Genomic DNA, 15,961 nt, shown 5'->3' with positions numbered 1-15,961 from the left:
AAACCAACATCCCAGCATCACACTAAGGGCTTCGACAAAATTGTTCAGTGATTTTTAAAATAAAGACATACAGTAGATCATAAACACCTGGAGAAAATAAGTTGTCAAGAAACACCTTATGAAATAATGGAAAAAAAAATTTTTCTTCAGTATTAATGTTAAGGTTGTAAGAATAAATAACATTGAAAATTTAACCATTCAATAATTGACAGACATAGAACGTTTTATTTCTAGCTGTACATATAAGCACGAAGGCACTAAAGGGAAAAAAAATCATTATGGAAAAAAGGTGAAGCAGATACACACGTGACAACACAAAAGGAAAGAGACTTGTCAATACTGTAGACTTCAATACCCTCACGCATTATAATTCTGTACAGCCTTGGTTCATTCCCTGTGATGACTAACTTACTAAAACAAAGCACAGGTAAGAAGTAATGTACTAATACTTCTAAATCTACATAATGGGAATATTTGAGCAAAAATCCTTGGCACCAAATCAAAAGCAACTTGTGGAGTCCTACTAACCAAGAAGTATCAAGTTATCAGCACAGGTCATTCTTGTTTGTGTTGGGGATGGTACAAGTATTCTTAAAAAAGGCTGACAAACAAAATCAAGATTTCCATAGTAAAAAAATCTTGCATTCTCGGCCACAACCGAGTATTTCCCTATTGTTTTATATTGTTTTAAGTTTTCATGCAGGATGATCAATGGAAGTCAGGACTTATAGTAGGATAGTACAGTAAGTAGAATTTGTAACTGCAGCTGCTGAGTGGTAACTGATATGGACCCATATTGGCAGCTCGGTAAGTGAAACAGACCTTTGGCGTGATGACAAAATTACCTGCAAGGTTGTCCGTTAACAGCAAAATGGCCAATGCAGTTAGAATGGTGGAAATAAGTTTAAAGAAATTTAGCTGCAAGGACAGGTGACTGGCAGTACAGTAGTAGAATATTGAGAAATTCTAAATGGACAAAAGTTAAGAAGAAATGTAGACTGAAATACATGAGAAGTGACATCACTAAAATCTACAAAGGTACTGTCGGAAGCAGTGTGGATTATGCTTGATTTGTAAAATAAGTTAAAATATTTGGGTTTTACACCATGGACAGGAAACCACACATGTCCAAAGAAAGTTATATTTTAAATAAGTGATTTAAAGTTCAGCCAAGCCTCTGTGTGTGTGAGGACTTCATCGAGGCATCAGTAGGTAATAACTAATTATAATGCAGAAAGTGAACATTATACTTATTAAAGAAATATTAATAATAAATTTGTCATTATACTAATATCAATGTAATAAAAAAAAACTAACCTGCCAAACCATTTACATTCTCACATCCACAGTGATATTTTTTAACTTGACTTGACTCTTTTGTCACATTTCCAATACTAACACTTGCAGGGATTTTTTTTGACTGATGTCTGGAAAAACCTAAAATGGTGACAAAAATAAGGCTGAGTAAACACACTGGACTGACTGGAGGAGGCCAGTACTGACTGGCTCACAGCACATGTCACTTATGTCAGTGGTGATCCATTTCTGCAGCGAGCACTGTTGCTTCTCACTTGTAACTTATGGAGGTTTTCTTGGACAAGCTCTGACAAATTAGCATTCTAAGGAGTGAGGGAGGTCATGAGTGTACTTTGTATGAAGTATAGACACAAACAAACAAATACTGTATTCAAATTTTTTGAGCTAAATATTGGAAACACAAAACTGAATTAATCAATATAGATGGTCCATTTGGCATCCAATAAACATACATGAGGTGGTCTCAGAGGGCTGGGAACCCTACAGGCTACTCTACAAGAAATATGAGAACCTGTACAGATAATTTTGTATATTACAAAAACATCAGAACATTAACACACTAAACATTGGTAAACAAGTGAAGCTGTATCACTCTTGCTCACTTGCAGCATATCAAGTACATGTGGCCTGTTCTGCCAACTGTAGCAAGAAGTGTTTAGTGTGTTGTGATACATGTGTGAAGGCAAATGTGCTGCTTAAACTTGCTAGCAATACTGTATTTAGTGTGTACTGCTAGCAATACTGTATTTAGTGTGTACTGTACTTTGTTACAAGTATAACGAGAATTATGTGTATTACAGATATTCCTTACTATCCGAATGATCACTATGAAAATTCCATTCTTATACCTTTTTATCACTATGAAAGTGATTCTCATTTATTCAAAAGATAGTTCGATCAAAAGTCAAATCGTGCGCCCGGGTGGCCACCCTGAAGAATTGTGCAAAAATGTATTCGTCACTCACTGAACAAAACAATTCCACCATCCCCTTCAGTTCACGTCTTCGCGCCAGCCATTCGAAGTGTGTTCGATGTGTGTGCAGTGCTTTCTCTTTATCTATGTATATTAGTGTCATTTGTATGTCTATTTATATGCCATGGCATCCAAACATTATTCTGATTCCTTGGATACCTCCCACCACTGTCAAGAGATTGTGTAAGGCTATTACACTTGAAACCAAGCTGGAGTTACTCAAGGGTCATGAATGGGGTGAAGGCTCAACCAAGAAAAGAAGAGACCCAGACCTGCCTGCTTTACTGTGGGCAAGATCTTCAAGCATGCTCAGGAGATCAAGCAAGCAGCTGAGAACATTACACAGATTGGAACAAGCAGGCTAACCTGACCTTATCACTCTGTGATGGACAACATGGAAAATATCTTCTACTCCTTCCACCTCTGGTGTGACTGCCTTCAGTAGACAGCAGTGATGAGGTGGACAGCTCTCATCTCATCGAGTAAGGCCCTTACTCAGCCCAGCCCTCCTCACCTCCTGTGGTGAGCCCTGACTGCCCTCCAATAAGGTAATGTACCCATTGTTCAGTATATTTCATTTAGTTTAGCAATTATCATACAGTAGTTAGGAACTAAGTTACACTAATTAGATAGCATTTTTTTGTTTGTGAACTGATTTAATTTTTCAAGCATAATGTCAATTTTTTTTTATCATTGGAAACATGAACCCTATTTTCCCCAGTTAAAGTGTTAGTATTCACTATCCGAATGTTTTTCAAGGAACTCAACCCATTCGGAGAGTAAGTGATAGCTGTGCTTGTATCAAGGTTTAGTTTATATAGCAGAGGAATTTAGTTTTACTACCTGGCATCTCAGCAAATGAATAACTGATGTTGAATAGAGAATGATGTGTGTACTGTGTCATGGTGTGAGGTAGAAGCTGTATGGTTTGGATTTCCAAAGGTTTATACTGTATATCTCGGCCTACAAGGCGATGGGGTGTATAAGACGACACCAAAAATTTTCATTTAAAAAGTAGGTTTTGAGCTCTATTCGCTGTATAAAACCGGTACCCCAAATGTGACACTTACCCTTGGAAGCTTACTGACCCAGTAGTCCTTTACCAACCATCCCATTGACCAGTGTTGTTTACACATCCTTGGTTTTTTAAAATAGGGCCAATTCACTTCAAGTAATGTCATCAAATGTTACCGGTTGGTGTAGTATAAACACTAGTGACGTCACTTAAGTCACTTAAGCGTCTGTTATTTAACTGGAACTATAATGTTGGTGTCGAGTAAAATTTTTCCATTTACTTGAAATGGATTTACAGATTTATTTTTTTATTTATGTATTTATTTATAATATACTGTAATATATTAAACACACTGCAAGTATTTTCTTTAATTTATAAACTTGTTTCGCGACAAAGGGAGGCTACCATTATACCTGGTAGGTGAAGTAGACCTGATACATTTATGGTGATCATTAAGGATCAAACTCCGAATCAGATGACCTGACTTCGTCTTCATCATTCTCATCCTAAATTTACCACTGTCGGTAGTTTCAAGAATTAACCAGTCATTTACTGAACATTCTTTGCAAAAAAATAAATTTTAAATGAATTATTTATAGGGGATAAGTATTATGATCAGTAAGTATACCGATATGCATAATTGACCACCTCGGACACAAAGACTGCTAAAAATAGCTCTACCTCGCCCCTCTTACCCCTCTGGTCACTTTCCCTGTCTTGTCTCGTCACTGGCAATTGGCGGGGGGGGGGGGTGCATGATGATAGCTGTGTTTATTACCGGGGTATATTGCTCTTTTAAGGTATGTTAGACAGGTTTATAATACATTTTTATTATTTTAATATACAGTACCGGTAATCTTATTTTTAATCCTGCTTCCCAAATATAAGTTTCAGTATAAAATAATTAGTGGTAGGACTTTGTGAGTGGTTTACGATGTTTTCCATCACCACTCTTGGCATGCTAAACCACAATATTTAAGAGGTAAGAATTTTATACCCGGTGCTTAAGACGACCCCTAATTTTAGGCTGATTTTTATTAGGTTCAAATTTCGTCTTATAGGCCGAGATATACGGTATACTGAATTTCACCTTTAGCTGAAGGTAAGAGGACTTAAGTACTGTAATTATGGCAATCTCCACATAATTTGACACCAATGTTTTTAAAATTGTATTCAGTGTATTTGATGAAGGCACAGATCTATGTATCCAAATCTTCCTCTTCTGGTCATCACCTTTCTGCCACAGCTCAAGTGAGTCAGTTAAATATGTTCTCACTTCTCCAGTTAGAGGAGAAATTAGATGTACGAACCTTGGAGAATTCTGGCCTGAGGTCTTCACAGTCTATGCACTGTAATGGTCAAGACCCACCAGCTGTAGGCTTGTGTCCCATAGTCTTCTGGCATCATCGTCACAGACACGCAGGGGATGAGGTTGTTTCTCAGCACAGTCACTGAGACACAGAAAAAGAAAGAAATTATATGTGGTATATTCTGTTGGGACAATATATTCCTGAAAGGCCCAAACATTGTCTCCTCCACAAAAGCGTGCAAAGCTGTTGATGGGTGAACTGACAAGGATTTTGGCTCTCATGAACAGAATTGGGCAAGTGTCAAGTTTATCCTGAATATTGACCCTCTGGATGTTACTTGTCTTGACTTATTGGCTTCTCAGAAAATTAAATTTCTTCCCCTACTACAGTATTTACCCCCAGACACTTCTCCAGCTGTGGTAACTTCCCTAAACTGTACTACTTTCTGTATGGTAACAGTTCTACTTCTCAAGGTGCTCTCTCCCAGCTATAATACTGTACTTCCCCCCCCATGGACCAACCATCCTACTTCCCTGAAGACACTTCCCTACCTGTATTACTTCCTTTGTTTGAATGACTTCTCTCTAGACACTTTCCTTACCTGTAGTACTTCCCAGAAGTGGTGGCAAGTGACTCTTCAACTGCACAGTGGATGGTAGTCTGGGCGCCACGTACCACAGTCTTGAAGAAGAAGTTGCCAAAAAAGTGGAAAGCCCAGTGGATGAACCCATTGACAGACTGGTGTATGTGACGACCCAACTCTGTCTGAACCACTCCAGGGTGTAGGGAGTACGTCGTCACTCCTGTTCCTGTGTATGGTGAATCTCCATTAACAAACTGGAGCTCCCAAAAATCTACAAATTTTTATATGAATAAAACACCTGAAGAACTGCCATCAGATAATCACACCTAACAAATACAAGTGTGGAAAATTACTATAAAATGCTGACGATGATGACGAACTTCATATCCAATGTTATTATTAGACATGTTGCCTTCTTTTTAAAAGGTGAAACAATAGGCATAAAAAGTGTGAACAGAGCTGCACCATGGTTAGCAGAGCAAAGATTAAATACCCATTACAACTACTGTATTAGTAACAATAACTTCAACAAGTAACACAAGAAAACAAAAATCAAAACAAGTCATCATCACTGCAGCTTTAGGTGAATGGGTCAGTGCACAGTAACATAAAAATGTAAGGGAATTCACCTTGGAGTTGCCTGGACAGCTCACGGGAGAAGAGGACGTTGGCCAACTTGCTCTGGCAGTAAGCCTCCTTGGCTTCATAGCGTTCCTTCATTTGCAGATCCTCCCAGTGCATCCTGCCCTCTGTGCCAGCGGGGTAAACACATTAGTGATACAGTGCTGGAACATGAATGAGGGTAGAGGACTGGTGGCTATAGCATATGAAAGGTCAGTCTGGGCCACAGCATGATGGATAGACAGCAAGAAGACGGACAGGAGCCGAGAGAGTTCATTTAACCCCTAATGTACGGGTTCCCCTCCGAGCTGAATAAAATATTAAAATTGGTGTCCCTGTAGTGATGGGGTTAAGCTGGGGAGAGCAGGAAAAAGGAGGGTTAGGACATGAGTATGGGTAAACCAGGAGGGGAGGGATGGAATGGCAGCAAAACTGGGGATGTTAAAAGAACAAATATATAACAGTTGGATCAAAACAAATATTAACCAATCAGAAAACCAAACACGGATACTTACAATGCACTTTCAGCAATATCAATGAAGTCACAACACAAGCAGGACCCTAAAACTAATCTGTCTGACAGCTATTTATAATACAGATGTTGAATACGTAAGTAGGAATGTATATCTATGTGTAGTACTCTCTAGAATTCTGGATGGAGGATCTTACCTGTACAGGACTATATAAGGAGAGTGAAGGATTCTTATATACATGCAGGATTCTATGTAAGATGTAGGACGAATAAAAACGATTCATCTGGACCTACGTGTGTGGGCGATGGAGGAGACCGTGATGATCCTGGCAGGGGCCGAGGCCTTGATCTGGTCGAGCAGCAACAGCGTCAGAAGGAAGTGACCCAGGTGGTTGGTCCCCAGCTGCATCTCAAACCCATCTTTAGTCTCCCAGCGAGGACACATCATCACACCTGCCATGACACAAACACAATCAGGGAGATACATAAAACAAGATAGAAAACAACCTCTGTTGACCCCACCTGTGCTGACCCCCACCTGTGCTGACCTCCACCAGTACTGCCCTCACCTGCATTGTTGATAAGGATATGTATGTTAGGCTCTGTGTCCTTCAGGGTGTTGGCGGTGTTCCTGATGGACTCGAGGGAGGCTAGGTCAAGTTGGTAGATGCCTACTGTGTTGCCAGTCTCCTGGTGAATCTCCTCTGCTGTCACCTTCGCCTTCTGCAGGTCTCGACACAGCATCACCACCCGGGCTCCTGCAAGAATGTACCTAGTCAGTCACAAATCTGAGAAAACCAGTTAAGATCATAGGGTCAAGATGCACAATAGATAACTACATCAGTCAAGATCACAGGTCAACTAAATCAATCAAGTTCAAAGGTCCAAGAAACTTGAAGAAACAGTGTAAATCAAGGTCAAGGGTCAAACAAAACGAAGTCGACGAAGGTCATAATTGTCAGTGAACTCAACAAACCAGTGACTAGTGACTCACTTGACTGACTCAGTGACTCACCGCGTCTTGAGAGGTCTCGAGCGGTCTCCTTGCCAATACCGGTGTTGCTGCCTGTGATGATGACTGTCTTGCCATCCAGCCGCGCCTTGCTCTTGCAGCTGGGACCCTGTAGCCATACCCGCAACCCCACCAGGAACCCACCAGCACCTACCACTGTAAGCGAGCAGAAAGACACACACACTTGTTAAGTAACACTGCAAGGGGAGACCGTGACACACCTATTATATAATACTCACCGCTGTAAAAGTTACCTCAACAACAGTTGAGGTGACAGGTATAGTAACGTACACCTTTCAGTTAATGAGAGGTTGTTGAAAAGTACTCGGAGATAGAATTTTATTACCCAATTTGTCTATCATTCTGTGCTGTTATACTGTAAATGTACTTGTGTTTATCTAAACCAGCGTTATTCTTTTCTTATGGTGCTTCAACTACAAGAACTTAAACACTTGCGCCATTTATGTTATTGTGTGTTCACACAGGTGTTGTAAACTGTTGAGGTCATGTGTGCAACCAATATATTCTTGCACAGGTTCAGGATATGAGGACTCACGTGCTACTGTATTCGTCCGTGGTGTAACCTTTTATGCGACGACAAAGCTCTTGAGGGAAGGACAGTAATCTCCCAAAGAGCTCGGACGAGTTGAACAACACACTCAATCAGATTATCTAAAACCAAGGAATCGGGAACGTTCGTAGATATACTAAGTGTTTACCTGTAACCCAACACATACTTTGAGTTTCACTTTAAAGGTACCAGTACTGTACTACCCATCAATCAGTTACAATGGACAGTATAAACACGTTCTAGTTACGTATCATCTTAACACTGTGTACCCACCATAGCCCAGTAACAAGGTGAGGGAGGACTCCAGCGTGGCAGCGATAGTTGTACTACCTCCTCGAACACACAACACGACACAACTGGGGCGGCCAACATACTGCCTCTCTCTGATATAAGATACACTAGTCAAACAGGGGGAGGTGATTACGTAGCTGATGTTAAGAGGAGAAAAGAGAATAATGCAAGAGAAACGGGAAAAGGAATGACAGGAGGAGGAAGTGGAGTTTGATAGGAAGCGAAGGAAATACAATCAGGTCATAAAGTTCATTTCCGCCAGAAGAATGGGCGTTGCTGGTTAATTTTCTAAAGGTTTGCCGGGTAAGTAAATGCAGTCTTTAAGGATTTGATTTTATACAAGTTAAAAAAACAATTAATTAACCTGGTACGGACCCATGTTTGACTCACAATGGGTTGATTGATAAACCCACTGGAACCACTCTCAGTGAATCAATGCTGATATTTATGCTTGAAAATAATGGCGTTGACGACAATAACAATAATACAGTAATAAGAGTTTGTCCCTGGAGTTAACTAAATCCTCCGCCTCGCCGTAATAATCGAATTCATAAAACCCAGACAGAACTTAACTTATCAAACAACAACAAAAACAAAAAACAAAAACAAAAACAAAACAAAACATAGATGGGAGGTGTAAATGACTTGGTAATGATCAACTTGTTTTTTACTGTCACAACTTGACTCCCCTTCAATCCAGGGGGCCCAATTCTGGTCAACTTAAAGCCGAAGACCCTCCCTCCACCTCCCTTCTCTCCCTCCCAGTCCCCTTCCCAGCCTCCTTGCCCCCCTTCCTGCCTCCTTCCCTTCCTCCTCCCCGCCTCCCGAGTGCGAATGAAAATCAATGTCGCGCTTGACTGGTTGGTGCATGGACGGGTCCTGACGCATTTCAACCTATACTTTTCCCTCGACAATTTTACGAATATTATCTACTCATTACATTTTCTATATGTATATCAATTTATCTTTTCTTGGTGCATCATTTGTTTCAGTGTCTTGACCATTAAGTTCTATAACAAGAAATAATAACACTACAGTACTGAACTCCTCAAGATGACGATTTGAACAAGCACATATGGATTTTGTATAAGTGATGGCCACGGACTGCTAGATGTGGATTTCATTATATAGGGATTATTTATGAGGGATTAATTTCATTTTTTAATCTGCCTAACCTTAGTTCATTCGTCTTCCTCGGCTTGCCCAAACTAAACTAGATTTAATAACACGTTTGACATTAGTAGTGCTTTTCTGTCACATTCTACACGAGTATTGCATCTCTCTCTCTCTCGCCCTTCTTTAACGTGTCTTTATCATTTGATCTACAATATAAACACACACACACGGAGAAAGACAGAGAGCGAGGTAACAGGAGTTCACCTAAAAGCGAGGCATGTGACACTGGGATACTGTTTCAGACCGGCTAGAGACTAGACGTCCCCAGACCACAGTGACCTCACAAGACACCTGATATCCACTGTGATGAGTATTACCTGGCTGATGCTGGTGGTGTGATGGTGACAGTGGTGTTAGTGAGGGAGGTGAGGTGATGAGGGTAGTGATGGAGATGAGGGATGTGATGGTTGTGAGGGAAGGGTGGTGAGGGGTGTGATGGTTGTGAGGGAGGTGGTAGTGAGATGATGATGTGAGGGTGGTGGGAGTGTGATGGTTATGTTGGTGGTGAAGGTTGTGAGGGAGGAGGTGGTGAGGTGGTAATGGTGACCTGGTGATGCTGGTGGTGGTGTGATGGTGACCGTGTGATGATGATGGTGGTGATAGAAATGGTGAGGGAGGTGACGAAGCCGGTTAAAATCCCTCACTGTTTTGTTCGAGTTGTTGTGTTTATATAAAATTCTTGGACTCACAGACGCAAAGGAGGACAGACGTACAAGCGGACGGAAAGGATGCATTCTTAAGTCATAACCTCCTATGCAAGAGCAACATCCACAGTAACCCCCCAAAAAAAAAACATCCACATCAATAACAACTAAAACCACAACAATATTTACAGGTAGTTATAACCCCATCAACTACTACAGCAATAACTACGGCAACATTCTAACGAAGAAGTTCAGAACCACAGCAACCACGTTAATCAGCTTCAGACACAGAGAGGGAAAGAGAGGGTGTCAGGCTTCCGTGGCTGGCCTTCAAGGTGTATAAAGTGATTTACCTCACCTTACACGGAGGTCAGGTGATAATGGTGTGTCTGTATACATCACCCGGTGGCAGTGTACATCACCCGGTGGCAGTGTACATCACCCGGTGTCTTGTGTACATCACCTGGTGGCAGTGTACATCACCTGGTGGCAGTGTACATCACCTGTGTGTCTGTGTACATCACCCGGTGTCTTGTGTATATTACCTGTATGTCTCTGTACATCACCTGGTCTTGAGGTCCCAATTCGCTAATCTTACCTCTTCTTTAAATCTTTTCTTCTCTTTTTCCTAATCCAGTCTAATCTCCTCTTCTTTCCCGTCTCTCACCCTTATTTATCTTTCTCTAATCTGTAACTCCCTTTCTCTAATCCCTACCTACCCTTTGTTTAATCTCTCCCTCCCTTGTCTAATCTCTCCCTCCCTTGTCTAATCTCTACTTCCCTCCTCTAATCTCTACTTCCCTCCTCTAATCTCTACTTCCCTCTTCTATTCTCTACCTCCCTTGTCTAATCTCTACTTCCCTCTTCTATTCTCTCCCTCCCTTGTCTAATCTCTCCCCCTCTCCTGTAATCTTTACCCCCCTTGTCTAACGCCCATGTAGGTACTCCCTCCCCTCTACAAACAGCCCCCCCCCCCGACGCACCTCCTTACATCCCAGGGCTAAGTGACCGGCCAAGAGCCCTCGGTCAGTCTTGTCAATTGAGAACATCAATGGGAGTGTTTTCCAAGCAGGCAGATGGCGACAAAGGCGTTTAAACAGGAGCTTTACAAGGTCACTTACCGCTCTAGCCCTCACTGCCATACTGTCTTGATGCTGGTGTTGGTCTTGAGCGTTGAGGATAAGTGGCGGTGGTGGTTGTGGTGGTTAGGTGAGGGTGTAGTGATGGTGATGATGGTGAATGATAGTGGTGGTAGAGATGATGATGATAATAATAATGGTGGTTGTTACACGAATGACCACGAATTTCACCACTCCAGAGAACGGAAGAACAACTAGCTTCCCCTTGAAGCTTCGAAGAGAAATAAAACGAACCGGAAATGAATCGTACAGAAGAGCAGAAAAAACTTCGAAGAGCTATATGAAGCTGGAGTGAATCATTTAGGGCAGGGGTTCTCAAACGTTTTTTCAACCAAGGACCCCTTATATACCATGACGCATACAAATATTGTAAATAATCAAAGAATAAATCATAGTCCAGAGCATTTGTTCATTTCAATTCAAATCCAAAATATCCTGCGAATTGGAATCGCCAAATCTCTCACAAACGTTAAACACACTATTTCTCAAAAACTTTTCGCGGACCCCAGTTTGAGATTCACTGATTTAGGGTATAAAACCGGGGAGCGTGGTTGAGAAATCGAGAGTCAAATTATATTGATGATAGAGGATACACTGCCTCAATGAACTTATTCCGATGTGAAAATATGATAATGACATCTCAAAGACGTACCCTGGGGCTGAAAGGGGAGGAGCTGTAGGGGGGATGATTGTGTGGGGGAGACTAATGGGCTGGTGTGGGGGGTAAAAGGAAAGCTCCATAGAGACTGGGACGGAGAGGGGGGGGGGGCCTTACTGGGAAGACCCACAAGGGTAGACGAGGGACGGAAGTGGTTTCCCCTCGTGATGTTCACAGAGACTAATGACTGTTCATTCTGTATTGACTCTTGCAACAACTGATGAGGCTCGGAACTATCCATTCTCACTTAAATTAATAAGACTGAGAGGAATATAATTATATTACCCACCCAGCGGTGATGGTGTCCTAAAGTTAAACTAAGTGATTACGATTAACTTTAACAGATGTGCTTTATTACTATTAAAGTTAGCTTCGATAACAAAATATTGTTCGGATTCAACCGCTTGAGTTATTAAGTGCCAATCAATGAATATATTCTTTACATATAACCGCCATAAAAATGTATATCTCGTTATAATAATATACTGTACTTACCTCAGGTTACCTGCATAACGGTGACTGCTGACGTCAGACATAAGCAGACCACTAGAGCTGCAACCAATGATTTCTTTTAAGTTACTAAATATAGTACAGTACGTGTCTAGTGTATGGCTGCACTATACAAGGTCTGTTGGGGCGGGCTTGTGTCGTCCCAGACAAAGGATGAATTGGACACGAGGCCACTTTATAAGACAATCTGATCACCATTATCCATGCTGAATACCTAGGGTGACTACTGAGCCAAAGTGGCGTATGTGAAGCTCTTAATAACTATGCATAGTAACAAAACCCCTAAAAGCTGTCCAACATCACGTAACCTATATTAGGATGTGGTCAGCTTCAATGACAACACCCAAAGCTCAGGTGGCTGACATAAACTGTCTAATCCAGATGTAGACGAGGTGACGTCATGTTACGTCTTATCGTAAGTGGTCAATTGACAGCACAATGCCATTTCAATTGTCAATAAGTTTAAAGTTTCACGAGATTACAGTCAGTCTAAGCTGCTCGTCAAAAAGGATGTTGATACATTATTTGCCACACTACTAAGCGATGTCAAGCTATTGTTGTGTGGTGTTATAACCAATCATCAACTCAAAATTAAAGATACACCTCTCTAGTGTCCCAGAACCATAGAGAACGAACCGAGTCACTTTAATTAACATAAAAATCTGGTGTATAAACGACTCCAATGTTTATTTATAGGATTAAACTACGCACTTAAAAGTTTTATGTAATAGTTCATAAATTAAAATTAACTAAACGAACATAATCTACTGACATATACAATATAAAAGCTATCACACTGAAGAATCTACTGTACTCCCAAATAAAGGACATTAGTAATCGAACTTTATATTTACACCTTTTTGGAAGAAATCAAGCAAAATATACGCGTCCACACTTAATGGCCTACACTTTCTCACACATCCCCTTCGTCTCTTTATAATCTTCCCAATTAATACTTTTAAGCATCTTTTGAAAGAAGCATCATAAATCCTTAAGTACTTGTTTCAAAATTTTAAAGAGAGTACAATATACTTTAATTTCCTGATTACGTATTTCGAAAATAATTTTTTTTTGGGTGGAATTGCAACGCTATATTTACGTTAAAAGGAAGAAAACGCAAAAACTAAATTCAGAAAGTTGCAATTCCTCCAACTTATTTTAATATTTTTTATGGATGAGATAAATTTTATTCAACAAACTTTTTCAAGTGGCTCCATCTACTCTACATATAAGAGAATGCTGCTGTAGACTATTACCCAATAATCTTCAGCAAACCCAAGACATGAATGTATAATATCAATCATTCGGGCTACGTTAACTACAAATGCCCAAATTCACTATTAAAATCATCATAATTGGTCAGAGTCTACAGAAGCCCTCGGAATACTTAATAATATAAAGTTCACCAACCTGAGCACGTGACGGCGATAAGAACGATTTTGTTTTGGTCGAACCATTTCACCACCTCAGGCCAGGACATTTCTTCTTCAACGTTTATTCAGGTAGATACCAGGTTAAGTGATGCTATTGCCCGCTGGTTTGGTAGAAGAGGTGTTGCTTGTGGTATGTGTAGTGACTTGTTGCTTAATTTAAAATAGTTATTGCCTAAGTCCAGTTAGTCGTTGGCTCCTGCAGATGCTTGATATTAGTAGGGAGAGGAGAGGACGAGGTGGTGATCAGCTGAGCGTAACTTTGTCCTTTAACAAAATAAAAAGCGAATTTAAATCCTGCGTTGGGTTTAGAGTAAGACTTTTTGTAAATGTCCTGTATATTGTTGTTTCATATGCCCTAATGTTGGTTACTTTTATCTATTATTTTGTATATGATAACTTAAAATTTCTCTTCCTTGCTCTCCAAGTGCCGTGTGTTGTTGAGTGTTGGAATGCTTCACCACTCTGCATGTGTTATGTCAGCATTACTGTCCCTGAAGTGGTTACCTTGAAGTGACGCGAAGGTCTCATTTGTAGAGCTTCACTATTTCTGCCATCTTTGCCTGTGACAATCATGGTATTGAGTAGTACTGTCTGATTATCTTGTATTGGTGTTTCTTTCATCATGTAACTGTGTATAGTTTCTCCAGTAATGGATTAAAAAGATGGTAATGCCATTGGTGCGGTGTTATTTCTGTACTGCTTAAAGATCTATTTTAGTTGGTTAAATCCTCAGTAGCGGGCCAGTAACTTGTGCTACAGGGTACAGTTTGGCGTCTGAAAAACGTTAATGACTTCTCTCAGGTGATTTATGTGTCAGTTGAAATAACACTCAGTTGGTGGTTGTGCTAGTGTTAATTTAGGAAAGGCTGTAGACTGTTGTAACCAGTGTAGAATCTACCATGTGTGTTGAGGTAAGCTGAGTAACATTCTGATATTATTTTAAGTCCTTCCTTATCTTCTGATGTAGTTATGTTGGTCCATATTGTATATTTTGTAGGTAACTCTTGCTTATAGATAACCCTCCCCACCCTCAATTTGACAAAGACGCCGTTATGTGTAGTTTCATTTTAACTTTTGTATATATACTACGCAAGAGTTCCTCAAAGTGCTGGGTCTAGGCTTTCACTTCCTTCCCTTTTTTCCGAGTCTCGTAGACATACACAGCCAGACCAGCCAAGGCACAGGCCAATATGAAGGTTAAGAAACCCATTACTTATTCTGGTATAAGCTTAGCACACTATATGAATATTCAATCAGTGTTCGTTGTCAATAGTTTTTTATGATACGTCTATAGGTAGAGCATTATAATACACAACATTAGTCCCCAAGATAAGATTCCAACACTTACGAGATGTTCCTTTTAAATATCCACTTGTGTTGCAGCAAAGTATATATTCTCGAGTCAATTTCTTAAATGATTAGTAAGTATACAGTCGCTGAGCACAGCTTCAGGGTGCTGATGACGGTCACCTACAAACACTGAACGTTAGACTGAGTGACTGAGTCACTGATTGCGTGACTGGGGACTATATAACGGGTGATGGTGAGAGCCTCGTACGCCTGGCAGCTCAGGGCCCCTGAGTGTCACGAGGCTGGCTGACCCAATCTAGTTACTACATCGGTTTTTTTTTAATAGTTTTATTAAAGGTAAGTAATGTATATATGACAAACGGTAGATTATAAAATATTATAGATGTCTCAGTTAGAGGTACAGTACTTTGTAAGTTTTTGCATATGTCTATTCATATCAAGGTAATATATGTATATAACTAACTGATAAGACATGCACACATTATTATCTATACATATCGTTTATATATGAGTGTGGGAAGAAGCTGTCTATATACATTTATAGTCATATCTAAATACATGTCTATATATGGAGTTGGTTAAATTTGTTTACTTGAGGTGGTTAAGGAGGCCAGTTTATTGTTATTGTATATGCATCATTTCACTGTCTGTCTGTACTAATGCTCGAGTACTCGCCAACAGTGCTCGACAGAGAATGGCCGCTCGCCCTCCCGGTAAGGAAGCTGTCAGATGGCGAAGAGGACCAAGCCAAGCAGCTCTTATGTTCCTCCTTCATAAAGTATGTTTCTGACGAATCTTCTCTGCATTTTTAAGTACAGGTTAGGTTAGGATTTAGTTTTTGAATATCCATCAAGTCTAAGTGCAGCAGTGAACTTTACGTAAGGATGTTAAAAGAAATCAATAAATGAATTATCAAAAAAAGTGA

The 15,961-nt window shown here is 40.3% G+C and overlaps 1 protein-coding gene across 4 annotated transcripts; it reads right to left on the bottom strand.

Annotated features, from left to right (window-relative positions):
* Positions 1-185: 185 nt before the first annotated feature.
* Positions 186-15,237, bottom strand: LOC121856096 (retinol dehydrogenase 11-like). 4 transcript variants are annotated; one of them, XR_006086890.1, is made up of 10 exons: positions 15,074-15,237; positions 13,703-13,989; positions 7,307-7,459; positions 6,861-7,049; positions 6,586-6,744; positions 5,828-5,947; positions 5,217-5,424; positions 4,616-4,756; positions 846-1,619; positions 186-760 (listed from the first exon to the last, which is right to left on the bottom strand). XR_006086890.1 is itself a non-coding variant. In XM_042351411.1 (9 exons), exons 2-8 carry the CDS (start codon positions 13,770-13,772, stop codon positions 4,648-4,650), a joined length of 1,008 nt encoding a protein of 335 aa, XP_042207345.1. In that variant the 5' UTR covers positions 13,773-13,989; positions 15,074-15,237; the 3' UTR covers positions 186-1,619; positions 4,616-4,647. The 4 variants fall into 4 exon arrangements, 3 of the variants coding, with proteins under 3 accessions (XP_042207345.1, XP_042207346.1, XP_042207347.1); XM_042351411.1 differs by having other exon boundaries at positions 186-1,619; XM_042351412.1 differs by having other exon boundaries at positions 186-1,619; positions 13,703-15,237.
* Positions 15,238-15,961: the final 724 nt, after the last annotated feature.

Source organism: Homarus americanus, unplaced genomic scaffold, assembly GCF_018991925.1.
Source record: "Homarus americanus isolate GMGI-L3 unplaced genomic scaffold, GMGI_Hamer_2.0 scaffold11628, whole genome shotgun sequence".
NCBI classification, from domain to species: Eukaryota; Metazoa; Arthropoda; class Malacostraca; order Decapoda; family Nephropidae; genus Homarus; species Homarus americanus.
The sequence above is the reverse complement of the archived record's forward strand: the minus strand, read 5'-3'. Positions and strand labels throughout refer to the sequence as shown.